At 40.9% G+C, this 18,588-nt stretch overlaps 1 protein-coding gene across 1 annotated transcript in view; it reads right to left on the minus strand.

Moving 5' to 3' along the window:
• Window positions 1–18,339, minus strand: part of SUMO1 (small ubiquitin like modifier 1) — a 29,863-nt gene extending 11,524 nt beyond the window's left edge. The window contains exons 1-2 of the mRNA NM_001112676.1: window positions 18,328–18,339; window positions 4,892–4,966 (exon numbers count right to left, since the gene is read on the minus strand). Coding sequence (NP_001106146.1) covers window positions 4,892–4,966; window positions 18,328–18,339 — 87 coding nt within the window. The remainder of the gene's footprint in view (window positions 1–4,891; window positions 4,967–18,327) is intronic.
• Between the last annotated feature and the right edge of the window lie 249 nt (window positions 18,340–18,588).

Consider the following 18,588-nt stretch of genomic DNA (forward strand, 5'->3'; position numbering starts at 1 on the left):
TCATGGGAATCACTTAATTAAAGAAGACGGATGGCCAAAAAACACATGAGAAGATGCTCAACATCACTAATAATTAGAGAAATGCAAGTCAAAACTACAACAAGATAGCACCTCACATCAGTCAGAATGGCCAAGCATCAAAAAGTCTACAAGTGGAGTTCCCATCATGTTGCAGTGGAAACGAATCCGACTAGGAACCATGAGGTTGCAGGTTTGATTCCTGGCCTTGCTCAGTGGGTTAAGGATCCAGCGTTGCCAGGAGCTGTGGTGTAGGTTGCAGACATGACTCGGAGAACCCTGGCCTGGGAACCTCCATATGCTGCAGGTGCAGCCCTAAAAAAAAGGACAAAAGACAAAAAAAAAAAATCTACGAACAATGAAAGCTGGAGAGGATGTGGAGAAGAGAAGCTTCCTATGCTGCTGGCAGGAATGTAAATTGGTACAACCACTATGGAGGACAGTATGGAGTTTCCTTAAAAAACTAAATACAGAACTACCATATGATCCAACAATCAACTCCTGGGCATATATTCAGAGAAAACCATAATTCAAAAAGACACATGCACCCCAATGTTCACTGCAGTACTATTTACAATAACTAAGACATGGAAGCAACCTAAATGTCCATCGACTGAGGAATGGATAAAGAAGATGTGGTACACACATACAACGGAATATTATTCAGCCATTAGAAAGAGCGAAGTAATATTATTTGCAACCAATGGAGCTGGACCCAGAGTGAAGTGAGTGAAATCAGACAAAGACAAATATCCTATGATATCACTTATATGTGGAGCTTAATAAAAAAAATGATACAAAAGAACATATTTACAAAACAGAAACTAACTCAGATTTCAAAACCAATCTTATGGTTATCATAGGTGAAACCACTGGGGGAAAGAAGAATTGGGAAGATGGGTATAACATATACATACTATTGTATAAAATAGATGATTAACAAGAACCTACTGGATAGTACAGGAAAATCTACTCAATAGTTCATAATAACCTATAAGGGAAAAAAAGAATGGATATATTTATATGTATAACTGGTTCACTTTGCTGTACACCTGCAACTAAGACAGCTTTGTAGGTCAACTATATGCCAATAAAATTTTTAAAATAAAAAAAAAAAAAAAATGAAACGTGACTCACTTTACTGTGTAGTTTGGAACCAAACCCACAATATTTCTGAGGTATGCCTATAAAATCAATGGAAGAAAATTGAAAGCCCAGAAATAAACTCATATATACCTATGGTCAACTGATTTCAATAAAAATGCCCAGTAGGAGTTCCCATCGTGGCGCAGTGGTTAACGAATTCAACTAGGAACCATGAGGTTGCGGGTTCCGTCCCTGCCCTTGCTCAGTGGGTTAACGATCCAGCATTGCCATGAGCTGTGGTGTAGGTTGCAGACGCGGCTCGGATCCCGCATTGCTGTGGCTCTGGCATAGGCCAGCGGCTACAGCTCCGATTGGACCCCTACCCTGGGAACCTCCATATGCCGCGGGAGCAGCCCAAAGAAATAGCAAAAAGACAAAAAAAAAAAAAAAAAAAAAAAAAAAAAAAAAAAAAAAAAAGCAGCCCAGTAATTCAATGTGAAAAGGACAGATTTTTAATCATAGGTCTGGAACAGATAGCCACATGTAAAAGAAGGAAGTTAGAATGTACTTTCAAACCCCATATAAAAAGTACACAGAAAGTAGTCAAAATGATCAAAAACTTAATTTTAAGAACTAGGAGTTCCCGTCGTGGCGCAGTGGTTACCGAATCCAACTAGGAACCATGAGGTTGCAGGTTCGGTCCCTGGCCTTGCTCAGTGGGTTAGGGATCCGGCATTGCCGTGAGCTATGGTGTAGGTTGCAGACGCAGCTCGATCCTGAGTTGCTGTGGCTCTGGTGTAGGCTAGAGGCTACAGCTCCGATTAGACCCCTAGCCTGGGAACCTCCATATGCCGCGGGAGCGGTCCTACAGAAGGCAAAAAGACAAAAAAAAAAAAAAAAAAAGAACTAAAACTATAAAAACCTCAAAAGAATCTATAAGTATAAATCTTTGTGACCCTGGATTAGGTAGAAGTTTCTTAGATATGACACCAAAATGACTGCAACAAAACAAAAAATAAATTCAATTCACTGAAATTAAAAATTCTACTGCAAAGTACACAACCAAAAAAGTGAAAAGACAACACAAAGGTGGGAGAAGACATTTGCAAACCATCTACCAGATAAGGATCTAACATCCAAAATATATATGAAGAGTTTACAACTCAAAAATAAAGACTAATAATCCAATCTAAAAATGGACAGATGATCTGTATAGGTATTTCTCCAAAGAAGATGTAGAGTGGCCAGTAAGAACATGAAAAGATACTCATTAATAGCTATCAGGGAAATGAAAATCAAAAATAATGAGATAACGACTTCACATTCACTAGGATGACTATTAAAATAACAAGACAGATGACAGCAAATATTGATTAACTACCTAAAATGTAGAAAAGCAAGTAAAAGAAAGAATTTAAAAAAAAAAAAAGAATGTAGAAAAGCAAACCTTCATTTATTATTGTTGGAAATGTAAAATGGTATAGCCATTGCTAAAAGCAGTTTGGAGGCTCCTCAAAAAAATTAAACATAGTTACTACTATATTAGATCCAACAAGCCCACTCCTAGATATATAGAGAACTGAAAACATACCCACATAAAACCTGTAATGAGTGTTCACAGCAACATTATTCATAATGACCAAAATATGGAAACAACCCATGAACAGATAACAAACTTGGTATATCCGAACAAAGAAATATTATTCAGCCATAAAAAGGAATAGAATACTGAAACATGCTACAACTTGGATGAACCTTGAAAATATTATGCCACATGAAAGAAGCCAGACACAAAAAGTCACATATCGTATGATTCATTTACATGAAATATACAGAATAGGCAAATCCATAAACACAGAAAGTAGGAGTTCCCGTCGTGGCGCAGTGGTTAACGAATCCGACTAGGAACCATGAGGTTGCGGGTTCGGTCCCTGCCCTTGCTCAGTGGGTTAACGATCCGGCGTTGCCGTGAGCTGTGGTGTAGGTTGCAGACGCGGCTCGGATCCTGCGTTGCTGTGGCTCTGGCGTAGGCCGGTGGCTACAGCTCCGATTTAACCCCTAGCCTGGGAACCTCCATATGCCGCGGGAGCGGCCCAAGAAATAGCAACAACAACAACAACAATAGACAAAAAGACAAAAGACAAAAAAAAAAACAAAAAAAACAAAACACAGAAAGTAGATTAGTGGTTACTAAAGCCTGGGGGAGAAAGGAACATGGGGAGTTATTGCTAATGAATAGTGTGCACCTCTTTTGAGGTGATGAAAATATTCTGGAATTATATAATGATAATGATTAAGTAATGAGGTCCTACTATATAGTACAGGGAATTACATCCAATCTCTTGGAATAGAACATGACGGAAAAAGTATGAGAAAAAGAATATATATATATATGACTGGGTCACTATGCTGTACAGGAGAAATTGACACAACACTGTAAATCAATTATACTTTAATAAAAATAAAACTTAAAAAAAACTAAAAAAATAATGATAATGGTTACATAGCCTGTGAACACACTAAAGCCACTGTAATTATAATTTTAAATTTTTTTTTTTTTTTTTTGCTTTTTAGGGCTGCACCCTCAGCATATGGAAGTTTCCAGGCTAGAGATCAGATCAGAGCTACAGCCGCCACCCTACGTCACAGCCACAGCAACTCAGGATCCAAGCCATCTCTACAACCTACACCACAGTTCATGGCAACGCCGGATCCCCGACCCACTGAGCAAGGCCAAGGATAGAACCCGCACCCTCATGGATACTAGTCGGATTTGTTTCCAGTGCGCCACAATGGGAACTCCTAAATGATGAATTTTATGGTATGTGAATTATATCTTAATACGAATCTTCAAAATAAAATGATCACAGAAAATGGGAGGATACAAACACATGATTAACACCAAAAAATTTCACCTCATTGATAATTAGAGAAATGCAAGCTAAAATTTTTAGCTACTATACTACCCAAAATTGAAAGACTTAATATTTCATGTTTCAGAGAATGTGGAGAAATGCTGCTCTCACACTTTGATGATAAGTCTACCAATTCTGTCTTTTGTTCCTTAAAAAACAACTATGAAGACTCATTCCTCTAGTAACTTTCAGCTAACCTTAATTTAACTTACACATCTCCAAAAGGGTCAATAAGATACAGGCCAGAAGCCGAAGAAATAAGGTGCCAAGAAAGAAAAAGGAGTCAGAAAAAGGCCTGAGAGGCCCTTTTAAAGGGCTCTAATTTTATCACTCATTATCACTGTATTTGCCACTCAAGCACGCTAACCAAGAAAAAGGTTTTATTTGGAGAAATTAAGATGATCTAAATCTGCCTAACAGAGCAATTTAAAAAAACAGCATCGGAGTTCCCGTCGTGGCGCAGTGGTTAACGAATCCGACTAGGAACCATGAGGTCGCGGGTTCGGTCCCTGCCCTTGCTCAGTGGGTTAACAATCCGGCGTTGCCGTGAGCTGTGGTGTAGGTTGCAGACTCGGCTCGGATCCCGCGTTGCTGTGGCTCTGGCGTAGGCTGGTGGCTACAGCTCCGATTCAACCCCTAGCCTGGGAACCTCCATATGCCGCAGGAGCGGCCCAAGAGATAGCAACAACAACAACAACAAAAGACAAAAAAAATAAAAAATAAAAAAAATTAAAAAACAGCATCACTCTTTTCTACCTCCAATAGACATGGTAAATAAAATGCCATTTTTAAATAACTTGCTTTACTTAAATCATTTTTCCTGTGTCAAAAATTACTCATACAGTACAAAGGAGAAAAATAATGAAACTCACCTGTCCAATGACTTTGAGTTTAATGTACTCTCCTTCCTTCTTATCACCCAAGTCCTCAGTTGAAGGTTTTGCCTCCTGAAAGAAAAGTACATATAAAGTTACAAGTTCCTATATGCTATTTTAATTACTCACTTATGAGTGGCCATTACTTTCGCTTAGGGTACAAAATTTGTACCTGAAAATTGCATTATTTTTCTCTGACAGCCAATTACACAAAAAAGGTCCTAAGTCAATTACTATTTCAAACACCAGTTTACATAAAATCAAGGAAAAATTCTTTTTTATCATAATCCTACAAGAATGCTTCTAAAACCTCATTGTGCGTCAGAATCATTGAAGGACTTGTTAAAAGACTGCTGAGCCTCATATACCCAGATTTTCATTCAGTATGTCCAGGGTAGGGCTGTAATACGCTTTTCTAACTAGTTACCAGGTGGTGCTAATGCTGCTGGGCAAAGGAACAACGTGGAAACCATTATCTTTGCAGTCAACGCCTATGAAGTCAAAGAAAGCTTGTTGTCCATAAATTCCTAATCAAATATTTTGAATCCAAGATTATTTTCTCATAGCCTATTGGGAGAACTTTAACTACAAAACTACTAAGAAACATAAATTAATCATATAAACATAAGCAAAGTCTACTTAGGAAGAGAAAATTAAACAGCAAAGTATTGGCCTACTGTACTCTGAGTCAAAACAAATCAGTTTTATATCAGCTATCATTTTATCTATTTATTTATTTATTTACTGTCTCTTTTAGGGCTGCACCCGTGGCATATGGAAGTTTCCAGGCTAGGGGTCAAATTAGAGCTGTAGCCGCCAGGCTACACCACAGCCACAGCGAAGCCAGATGTGAGCCACGTCTGCCAACTACACCACAGCCCACAGCAACGCTGGATCCCCAACCCACTGAGAGAAGCCAGGGATTGAACCCACACTCTCCCGTACACTAGTCAGATTCGTCACCACTGAGCCATGACAGGAACTGCCAGCTATCATTTCAGACTAGCAGAAGCTGTATACCCTTTTTTTTCCTTTTCTTTTCACCACTGCACCTACGCCATATGGAAGTCCCTGCCTGGAGGCAGAATCAGAGCTGTAGCTGCAGGCCTATGCCACAGTCAGAGCAAAACCAGATCCAAGCTGCATTTTCAACCTATGCTGCAGATGTGTAAATATCCACTTATTTAAATATATACTTTTTGATTATTCATAGCAATTTCAAACTGTTAATCCACACTTGATAAGAATATAACCAACTACACTGCACTTCAGAATTAACGAGGCAATTACCTGATCACTTCATGCCATAACTTAGAACTAACAAACTATTTAACATTCAAAATTTAACAGACCATATTAAACCAGAAGTAGCTTTTAACTTTAAAATACAGGCTAGAGTCCAGGGATATGCTTAGATAACAGAATTGACCTCATTAGAGTGAATGCTTACCTATTTATCATTCTGCAGTACTTTCAACATTTGCTGACTACTCCATATTACAGCAGCAGGCAAAATTAACTTTCTTTAGTGAGACAATATTTCATCTGAAAACTAGAAGACTGTTTTCAAACACAGTCTCACCACCATATTTCTATGAATTTATATTAAAAGTACACAGTTGCTTCTTCCTTTAAATATCCAGAGAGGACAGGGGCAGCTTATCCCACGCACTGAAGAATAAAGAGCAAAGAAACCTTGAGTCCTCTTTAACTGAAAGGGGTTAAGAAGCTTTATTTGAGTTTGCACAACTAGAGCAGCAATACATCAGCATGATGGGAGTGATTTTGCTCCAGTGTTTCCTAGACAGAGTAGCTACAGAGGATACTGAGAACAAAAGAGTTCTTCCCCCATCTCCGATCCATTGTCCACATTGCTTCAGAACTCTCTAAAGCACAGCTTCTCTGACCGAGGAACTGCCCATTAAAAGTATTCACAGCCTCCAGTACTTTCAGGCCTAGAACCAAACACCACAGCACCACATTCGGTTCCTCCATGTCCAAGTTCAATTCTCACTGAGAACTGCAGGAAAGGGCAAGCTTGGTATGCTCTTCCCTACAGTTTACAGGGAGAGGATCAAGGTTTTTCATCTTTATAATAATCTCTGTAGTGTCAAATGCCAGATAACTTTTTATTGCTTGCTGAATTAAGCTGAAAGCACTATTTTCTGCATCATACCACAGATCTTACCAATGCTTCATACTTCTACTTCTACTGTACAGAATAGTCAGTCCAAACAAAAATCCTTTCTGTGTTTTATATTTACAGTTGGGAATAACGGGCAATTCAATTCAATTTCATAAGAACATGTGAACAACCCTAGGATTTGAAATTTCCAAAAATAAGCTGCCACTTTCTCTAGTCACTTAATTCGGGTGATCTCTCCCCAACCCTGAAGCACTAGAGCAATGACATCTGTACCCTCTTGTTTAATAGCCTCATGCTCGCCTAACGCAGTCATTCAACCTTTCACATGCTGTCTTTTTTTTTCCTTTGACAAACTAGTCTGGAAAATGAGATCTTGGGCAAAAAAGGCCAAAGTTTGTCTCCAGTGACCTCAGTGTCTTTTGTATGCCTTCTTTCCTTCTCTCCCCCGTAAAAGAGCAGCCAATACAGAATGGTATGGCACACTAGTCACCAAACAGTGAAAGCATTCAGCACTTGGTCTGGAACAGTAGGTCATCACAGAAAAGACAATCCCAAAGAGGGCTAGTTGGTTTGGCTGGAAAGGTTACACAGCCCCAGAACAGAAAAAACTAGTAAAGAAAAGTAAATGTATGTACACGATCAAAGACAGAACTAGAAACCTCCAAATTTTCAGGTGTGTGTCATATGGAGATTAAATCATAGTAACTGGAAATGGTAAAAGCAATTTATCAAGTACCAGGCACTACCAGTTCTTCTTGCCAAGATATAAATGAAACAGCTTAGAAATAGTAGATGGCTTGATCTGAAAAGAGAACTAGACAAGAAAGGACAGAAAACACAATTTACAAATGTACAAATTTCAAGAGAATCATTTTTTGGTGCCATTTCCAAGTCAAAAGAATAAGAATTGGAGTTTCCCTGTAGCTCAGCAGGTTAAGTATCTGGTGTTGTCACTGCAACAGCTTAAGAGGCTGCTGTGGCACAGGTTCATTCCATTGCCTAGGAACTTCCAAATATCACAGATGCAGGCAAAAAAAAAACAAAACACTGCTAAAAACCACTACGGCAATCGGTACGTTGACAATTCAATCACAGGGAAAGAGCAGCACACTTAACTACCCTCAATCTGTCACTGACCCTTTCAGTTATACAAGGATTATGCATTATTCTGGAAGAGGGGGAATTGTGGAGAAAACCAAAAATAAAGAAGTTATTTACTCTTTTCTTTGGCCACCCCACAGAATATGAAGTTCCCAGGCCAGGAATCAGACTGAAGCCACAGTTAAAGCCTACACCACAGCTATGGCAATGCCAGATCCTTAACTCACTGTGCCAGGCCAAGGAGCGAACCTACCATTCCAATGCTGCAGAGACACCACAAATCCCGCTGCACTACACCAGGAACTCCTTTACTCTTATTTGATGACATTAATGAACCTGTTAGATTTTAAAGGTCTGATAACAGTATCCTAATTAGGTTAAAAGAAAATGTCCTTGTCTTTCAGAAACACATATTGAAATATTTATGGGTGAAATGATACAATGTCTGAGATTGGTTTCAAAATAATATGAAGTAATGGAGTGTGGTCATGTAGACGAAATAAGATAGGCCAAGAGATGGGTGTATAGGTATAATTACATATACATTAAATTTTTTCATAAAATATTTTATGAAAAATGAAAACTTTCCAAAAATTCTGTTAACCATAGGTCTTACTATACATCAGCTTATTTCATTTCCTAATGATACAGCTCAACAAGAATTACACTGGATAATTCTAATTATTATATCCATTATTAAAACATACAAACCGGGAGTTCCCATCGTGGCTCAGTAGAAACAAATCTGACTAGCACCCATGAGGGCGAAGGTTTGATCCGTGGCCTCATTCAGTGGGTTAAGAATCCGGAGTTGGTGTGGCTGTGGCATAGGCCTCAGGTGTAGCTTCAATTTGACTCCTAGCCTGGGAACCTCCATATGCCATGGGTGCAGCCCTAGAAAACAAACAAACAAAAAACCCCCAGAGGAGTTCCCGTCGTGGCACAGTGGTTAACGAATCCGACTAGGAACCATGAGGTTGCGGGTTCAATCCCTGCCCTTGCTCAGTGGGTTAAGGATCTGGTGTTGCCGTGAGCTGTGGTATAGGTCGCAGATGCGGCTCGATCCCGAGTTGCTGTAGCTCTGGCATAGGCCGGTGGCTACAGCTCCAATTAGACCCCTAGCCTGGGAACCTCCATATGCCACGGGAACTGGCCCTAGAAAAGGCAAAAAGACAAAAAAAAAAAAAACCCCAAAGAATCTGTTGTTGCCATGAGCTATGGCGTAGGTCAGACTCGGCTCAGATTTGGCATTGCCGTGGCTGTGATGTAGGCCGGCAGCTGCAGCTTCAATTCAACCCCTAGCCTTGGAATTTTGCATGCTGCGGGTACAGCCCTTAAAAAAAAAAAAGAGGAGTTCCCGTCGTGGCTCAGTGGTTAACAAATCTGACTGGGAACCATGAGGTTGCGGGTTCGAGCCCTGGCCTTGCTCAGTGGGTTAAGGATCCGGCGTTGCATGAGCTGTGGTGTAGGTTGCAGACATGGCTTGGATCCTGCGTTGCTGTGGCTCTGGCATAGGCCGGTGGCTACAGCTCCAATTAGACCCCTATCCTGGGAATCTCCATATGCCGCAGGAGCAGCCCCAGAAAAGGCAAAAAGACAAAAAAAAAAAAAAAAAAAAGATACAACCCCCCCATTACAATAACATAATTTCTCTAATATTTCAAATAGATTTACTATAATTCTAAATTTAAAAAAAAAGAATTTTTAGCCACACCTGTAGCATACAGAAGTTCCCAGGCCAGGGATAGAACCAGCGGTAACACAAGCCAGAGCAGTAACAATGCCAGATCCTTAACCCACTGTGCCACAAGGGAACTCCCAGATTTACTACAATTCTAAAAACACAAACATACGCATATATTTTCAGCTCATGATACATATGTTCAAACTTAATAAGACAGTACTAGACATTTGGAATTAAAGTGACCAGACTTTGAGTTTGCATTGTGGCACACCAGAAATGAATCTGACTAGGAACCATGAGGTTGCAGGTTTGATCCCTTGCCTTGCTCAGTGGGTTAAGGATCCGGCACTGCCATGAGCTGTGGTGTAGGTTGCAAATGCAGCTCGGATCTGATGTTGCTGTGGCATAGGCTGGCAGATGTAGCTTCTACTTGACCCCTAGCCTGGGAACCTCCATAGGCCTTGCGTGCAGCCCTATAAAGCAAAACAAAACAAAAAAAGGGACCAGACTTAGCTCCGTAACTTCAAGATTTAAGTCAAGCTGTCAAGACACTGGGACTTCTGTAAATTTACATTCAACCCCAGAACTGCAGTTAATACTAGATAGAGGAGTTCCCATCATGGCTCAGTAGTTAACAAATCTGACTAGCATCCTTGAGGACACAGGTTTGATCCCTGGCCTAGCTCAGTGGGTTAAGGATTCGGCGTTGCTGTGAGCTGTGGTATAGGTCACAGACGTGGCTTGGATCCTGCGTTGCTATGGTGGAGGCCAGCAGCTATAGCTCCAATTTGACCCCTCATCTGGGAACCTCCATGTGCCACAAGTGTGGTCCTAAAAAGCCAAAAAAAAAAAAAAAATATGCTAGATATACACAGACAACTTCTCAAGAACTAAAAATTAAAACTGAAAATCCCACTGGTTGTACAAATCCAACTTTCTGCAGATACAATGTGGACCTATGCAAAGCCCAGAACACACTGGCTTCACTATATCCAAAAGTACTAGGAGACAGATTTTAGAGGCATTGTCATCTACCTAACCAGTGTCCATTTTACCCTTCTTGTTTTACAAAGGGAAGCCTAAATTTGCCAGCCCCCCAAAAACAAAACAAACTGCAGTAAAAACAAACAACAGCAGCACGTGATGCATTTCTGGCCATCGAGATAAAACGTGACATACTTTTTGGAATACTTTTTCCCTTTGCTCCATCCCTTTCTTCTTCATGGAACAAGACACAAAAATCTTTGTGCCTAAAAGGACACAAGCATCAGAGTGAAGACATCTGCTAAGGGCAGAGGGAGAAATGAGTATGAAGGCACAGTGGAGCTGTCTTATAATCCCTGAACTTCCTGTTTCACAAGAAAAATAAACTGAATATTTGTTTAATGTACTATAGTTCAGATTTTCTGGTAGTCCAAAAGCAATCCAAATTGACAAAGGAGATGCTTTAAATAGGTAGCATTTGGATTATGTTAAAAAAACAAAAACAAAAAACAGTTCCTAGCTCTCTTATGGCTCAGTGGGTTAAAGATCCAGCATTGTCCCTGCACCAACTTGGGCTGCCGCTGTTGCACGGCTTTGATCCCTGGCCTGGGAACTTCCATATTCCATGGGTAAGGCTAATAATAAACAAATATAAATAAATAAACAGTTCTTAGAAGACCACCTCAGTTTGCATCAAAAGAAGAACAGCTAAATTGTGGTACAGTTACACAATGGAATGCAATATAGCGTGAGATTTAACACATAACAACTACACACAATATGGACAAATCTCAAAACAATGTTAAGCAAAAGAAGCTCTACAGAGAGGTACATTCTGCATGATTCCACTACATAATTTTATAATGTATAAAAATAGGCAAAACTAAAACGTGTTAGCATCAGGACAGTGGGTTTTGTTTGCTTGTTTTTGCTTTTTAGTAAAGGCTGCATCCATTGCATATGGAAGCTCCCAGGCTAGGAGCAGAATCGGAGCTACAGCGCATGCCACAGCCACAGCAATTCAGGATCTGCGCTGCGTCTGTGACCTACACCACAGCTCAAGGCACCAATCCCTGACCCACTGAGCAAGGCCAGCGATCAAACCCGCATCCTCATGGATACTAGTCAGATTCGTTTCCATTGCGCCACAAGAGGAACTCCAGGACAGTGGTTCTTAATCTGGGTGCTGGCTGCATGGATGTGACTAGTTTGTGAAAATACAGCAAACTATACACATATACTTTTTCATACATACATTAATCTTCAATAAAACCATTAAAAATAACTGGCCCTAGATGTTGAGAACAGTGAGTCCAGCAAACAGGACTCCACCCTTTCTTCCTTCGGGTCTTCTTCTTCTGAGTAATAGTCTCGATTACTCAGTTAAGGCAATCAAATGCAAAAAGAATGATCAACATGTAAAATGATAACATATACAACATAAATAAGCTTAAGTCATGCTGCAGGAATTCCAAATTTTAAACTGTAAAACTAAGGTGCTCAATAACAGGATCTGTGTGAATTTACTCACATGACCTTTTAATAGAATATCAGAGAATTATCTACCAAAAAAACCACACTCAATAAATTCCAAAACAGGATACCAAACATGACTTAGAGAAAATTACCCATAACAATCCCAGTGTCCTGGAAGAAGCAAATGATTCAGCACTGAACATGAAGTTACTAGGTCTATTGCTAATAGAAGTAAAGATCAAGAAGATACAACAACGCATTATAAAAGGAAAACTACTGTATGACAACCAACCCCTTCTCAATAAGAAGACATCATGGGAATTTAAAGAGGAGGAAGTAAATACCTGATTTCACATTTCTGAGGCAACCTTCCAATTCTAGGGCCTAGAATGGTGCCTAAAACATACTGACATTCAATAAATACTTGTTAAATGAATGAATCTAACCATTCATTTCTTCAAAAACTTTTACTGCGTATTCAGTCACTGTGCTGGGCACTTCAGGAAAAAAAGGGTGAATAAAGCCTGATTCCAGATCCTGGAAAGCAGTCTAATAGAAAAAGGCATTTATTTTTTATTTTCTGGTTGGGGGGGGCACACCACAGTATATGGAGGTTCCCAGGCTAGGGGTCAAATTGGAGCTACAGCTGCCAGCCTACACCACAGCAATGCAGGATCCGAGCCACATCTTCGACCTACACCACAGATCTCTAACCCACTGAGCAAGGCCAGGGATCAAACCCACAACCTCATGGTTCTTAGTCATATTCTCTGACAAAGGCTTTTTTCTTTCTTCTTCTTCTTTTTTTTTTTTTTTTTAATCTTTCTGCCTTTTCTAGGGCCGCTCCTGCAGCATATGGAGATTCCCAGGCTAGGGGTCTAATTGGAGCTGTAGCCACTGACCTATACCAGAGCCACAGCAACGCAGGATCCAAGTCATGTCTGCGACCGACACCACAGCTTGTGGCAGCGCCGGATCGTTAACCCACTGAGCAAGGCCAGGGACTGAACTTCATGGTTCCTAGTCAGATTCGTTAACCATTGAGCCACGATGGGAACTCCTGATAAAGGGATTTAAATAAATAATTGCAACACTATATATAAACACTACAACAGAAACATTCTAACTGGTGGGGGGGTGGGGGACTAATGAGTGTCAAGAGATATTTGACAACTGCTTTAAAGTTCTCAAATCTGATCTACTCCACTAAACCTCATGATTATTCTAACCATAACAACCATACTCAGTTTTTAAAACACTATTAAATAATGTTCAGGTAACATTTTATCTGAAATGCTGTATTATAATCTACATGTCTGCAACATCTACTAGCAGTACCTAATACATATACCTACCAGAGAGGTCAGAATACATCATTCCAGGGAGTTCCCGTTGTGGCGCAATGGTTAACGAATCCAACTAGGAACCCTGAGGTTGTGGCTTCAATCCCTGCCCTTGCTCAGTGGGTTAAAGATCCGTCGTTGCCGTGAGCTGTGGTTGCAGACGCGGCTCAGATCTGGTGTTGCTGTGGCTCTGGTGTAGGCCACCGGCTACAGCTCCAATTAGACCCCTAGCCTGGGAACCTCCATGTGCCGAGGGAGTGGCCCAAGAAATGGCAAAAAAAAGACAAAAAAAAAAAAAAAAAGAATACATCATTCCTCTCCTAGGGCATGGAATGCTTAGTATGTGTATCACTAACTACATGCTCAAGTCCAGTTTAACACACTTATTCTATATATGAACAGTATACATTATTATGAATTTTAACATACACCCAGTTTATCATTTTCTCCTCCTATCTCAAGCTAACAGGAAGATCAGTAACATCAACAAGGAGATGTAAAGTATGCTGCAGGGGGAGCTCTCTTGTGGTGCAGTGGGTTAAGGATCTATGGTGTGGGTTCAATCACCGTCTTGGGCACTTCCAAAAAAAAGAATGCTACACCTGGGAATGATGCTATCCCAACAAATGAAATACAATTAATGCAGTATATTAAAGATAATTACAGAAGTGTTCTTGTGGAGCAGCAGGTTAAGGATTCGGTGTTGTCACTGCAGCAGCCCAGGTCGCTGCTGTGGAACGGTTCAATCCATGGCCCAGGAACTTTCTCATGCCTTGGGCATGGCCAAAAAAAGGGGGGAGGGGTAGACATGCTTTTCCCTTGGTAGCTATAGCTAATAATTCTGTATTATATATTTGAAAGTTGCTGAGAGTAGATCTTAGAAATTCTCTACACAACCTAGAATAGATTTATGAGATCCTGCTGAATAGCATTGAGAACTATGTCTAGATACTCATGTCGCAACAGAAGAAAGGGTGGGGGAAAAAACTGTAACTGCAATGTATACATCTAAGGATGACCTGACCCCCTTGCTGTACAGTGGGAAAAGAAAAAAAAAAAAAAAAAAAGAAATTCTCATCACAAGAAAAATACGTAATTACATGTGGACAAATGTTAACTAGACCTACTGTGGTGATCACTTCATGATATATTGAATATTGAATGTGAATAATGAATGTTAAATCATTATGTTGTACACTTGAAACTCATATGTTACATGTCAAATATATCTCAATAAAAATAAATAAATGCCTTTCCCTTGCATTTGGGCTGGACTTAGTGATCTGCCTAACCAACAGAATGCAGATGTAACTTCCAAGGTTAGTTGCTAGGAGGCTTGGGGTTTCCACCCAAGGTTCTCTGGAACACTCTCTCGGGAGCCCTGAGCTGCCGTAACTCTGGATATCCTGAGGTCCCCATGCTGAAGGGAATAGATGACAAGACCACTTAGAGAACCCATCTATTACAGCCCACAATCATGTGAGTAATCCTGGCAGAGGCTCCACACGCCAAGGAGCAGTGATGAGTCCAACTCTTAGAGCCCTGCCCAAATTACAGATTTATGAGCAAAACAGAAGACTGTTGTTTTAAGCTACTAGTTTTGAGGGAGTTTGTTAGGTACCAACAGATAACTGGAATTACATAATGCTTCCAAATCCTTGACTGAAGATTCATTCAATCTCTCTCTCCCCATCCCCTTTCTCCCTCTCTCTGAGGTGTGAGTAAAGAGAGTTAACCTGCTACAACAGATTCAGTCAGCATTTGAAGCAAATCAGCCATCCAATTATTACATATTAACAGACCTGAATTGAACAGTGGCAGTCCATGCTGCCTTTGATGATTTGGTATGGGAAGAAACACTATAAACATTAACACAGGGAAGAAGGTAGGAAAAATACCTGTAAAAATTACCTTATCAGTTTGATATTAAGCTTCTGGTTCTATATAAGTGCTCAGATTTACTCCAAGGTGAGATATAGCTAAAAGTGAGCACTCAATCAAATCTCTATTACTGCTCAAAGGCTAGTCCTTAACCTTTTTGAGGGATCATATACCCCTAATAAAAGCAACAGATTCTTTCTCCCTAAAAAAAATACACAGGCACAAATACAACTTCCATACGATTTCAATGGATTTTCAGCCCTTAGGGTTCATAATCCTCTGGTTTAGAACCTGTATTAGAGGATTATTCAATAACAGTCCACTGGATAATGCTGGCATTGTTAGAATTAAAGTATTTCACTCAAATTCCAAAAATAATCATTTTTCATTTATCAGTGGAGAATCCAGCAATTCAAGTCTTGTGTGACTTTCATGTCCACCTATTTTAACTTGTAATTATTACTCAATTTCACTATTTTAGCACCACACATAAACTTCTGAGAGGTGTCTCAGAAAGTACGTCATTCTAAAACAACTTGGTTTATAAGATTGTCCTTTGGGGACAGTGGTTTAGACTCATGCTGCTGATATGAGTCTTACTCTCACTCATAAGCCTCGTCAGAGTAAGTGTTCAGCTTCATACATCTTTAAATCCTTAGCACTGCAACACTAAAATTGTACTGGGTCCTGATTATTAATAATGATGCTGGTCAATCAGCCTAGAGCAACGGTCCTCAAATTTTATGCACTCAAGACTCTTTTACACTCTTAAAAATTATTTAGAACCTCATAAAGCTTTTGTTAGGTTGGTTATACCTATTGAGATTTAAGTATTAGACACTGAAACTGAGAAATGTTTTAAATGCATGTTAATTCATTTTAATATATTAGCAAATAATATTTTATTAAAAATATTTTTCAAAATCAAAAGTAAGAAAAGTGCCAAAGTTCTGCATTTTTGCAAATCTCTTTAATGCCTGGCTTAATAGAAAGCAACTGGATTTCCATATCTACTTCTACAGTTCAATCTGCTGTGGTATTCCAGGTCATGCCCATCTTTAGAAAACTCCATTGGGCACTCATCAAAGAATGAGAGTGAAAAAGACAAACAATGTTCTAGTATTATCATGAAAATAGTTTTGGCCTCAAGGACCCCCTGAAAAGAATCTGAAGAACCTCTGGCTTAGAGCCACCTGTTAGTATCCTAGGTCTTTTATTTCTTCCTTTGTGTCACTTTTAAATGGCTGGAATTCAAACTGGAGCAATAAATTCTACAATTGACTTTATAATTCCTTCTGTACATTGCTCTTTCATCAGACTATAGTAAAATTTCAACATGATTCTTAGCTACTTCTGCGCATCAAAATAAAAGGCTGATGAAACTAGGCATTTACACCTGTTCTTTCCTGTCTGGTAACCAAGTAAACAACTATCTAGGGAGATAGTTATAATGCCATTCCTATACCAATTTGAGAATTAATCTAGACTGTTAGTAAGAAAATCGACCCAAAACCAATCTAAATTATGGTTTAACTTTAAAAAATAATGTACATTTTGCCCAACAGTACAAATCCACAAAAGTTTCACTTGCTATCACCAAGTGGTACAAAACTGAACTAGGTTAAAAGCCAAGGGAATAAGTGTGTTAAATTTAAAAGTTCAAGTAACTTATACTGTTGAATGAAAAACAATTTTCTAGGTAACTATCACTAAACAAGCAAGGTCCAAAATTACTTTAAAAAGTCAAAGTCATCTAAGCGACAAAACAAAGTCCAGACCAAAAACTCTAAAATGTAAAAATCGGTCATAAACATGGTTACCTAGAAAAGGACGAGGAAGAAAAATTTACCACGGAAAATCGAACACTCCTGATTGAGTGCAAATTCCAAATAAACTCCTGATATTAATGAGACAGAGCATTTTGCAGTAACAGGTACCTTTCTGCAAATGTTTGCAACTGCTCTACATACAAGAAGTTTTCCTATCCCTTTCCTCAAAGGTATCAGTCATCTTCAGATTAACGCCCAGATGAAATGCTTTCTGTTGCTCTAGAAGTTCTGTTCTACTTTGTTTCTCGGTTATTCTGAGTGCTCTCTTGCAACTGGAGAGCTGCTGAACCAATCCCGAGTAAGAAATGGGAAAGTACAAGAAAAGAGGCGACAGCTCTGCACCCCCACACGGAAAAGACTCAGAGCAGAGCGGCGGCGGCCCGGCCCTAGCTGCAATCCCAAAGGAAAGCAGAGCTTTCTAGGTTCCCAGCAACACGAGAGACAGCGTCTCCCTCCCCCCGGCCCCCACGCCCCCACTCCGGGACTATCTAAAGACCAAGAACCAGAAAGTGGAGTCCACCCGCATTTCAGGGCCACAGAGCTTCCTGGGCAGGGATTCTCTCCCGTTACATAACTGGGGCCTAGGGCCCTGCTTCTGCAACCAGTCCTCTGGAGAGGCAAGACGACGGGTTCCGCAGGGACCCTCTCCGGGAAGTGGAAGCTGGGCTCTGCACCTGGTCGGCCCCGGAGAAAGAAGGGGGACGACTTAAGTGAGGCCGCGGCCAGAGGCGCTGGGGCACAGGGGGTGATGAGTGAGCCCAGTGAGGGACAGGGCGGCTCCCAGAGGCCCGCGGCAGGCCCCGGCGTCTCCAGCCCTAGTCCACTCCCCTCCCTTGCCAGCCAAGTCCCCACCGGCCACCCCCTCCCCCCATTCCGCGCTCCCCTCCCCCGCGCCTCCATCCCCCCCCCCCCCCGCCCCAGCCGAGCAGCAGACGGACCTACGGAGTAAGGCCTCCGCCACCGCCATCGGACTGCTCCCAGCCCAGTACCTGGTCAGACATGGTGACGGTGACTTCACCCGGGGTCTCCGCACAGCAGCGGCCTCGGGTAGGCAGAACCTCGCTCCGGGGTTTACAAATCCGTCTCTCTTCCCCACAGCACAACACCGCGGCTGGAGGGACTTCCGCTACGCCTCGCGTCACTTCCGCTACGCGCTGTGGGGAGGGATAGGGAAAAGAGGAAAGGCGAGGCGGGAAAACGGGTGGAGGGGCTTCCCGGAGGCGGGAGGGCTGAGGGCGGCTTTAGTGGTG

The sequence above is a fragment of the Sus scrofa genome, chromosome 15 (assembly GCF_054392235.1).
Source record: "Sus scrofa isolate SSC_HxYL_T2T_F1_AM1 chromosome 15, Sscrofa_HxYL_maternal_Yorkshire_Landrace_v2.0, whole genome shotgun sequence".
Taxonomy (NCBI): domain Eukaryota; kingdom Metazoa; phylum Chordata; class Mammalia; order Artiodactyla; family Suidae; genus Sus; species Sus scrofa.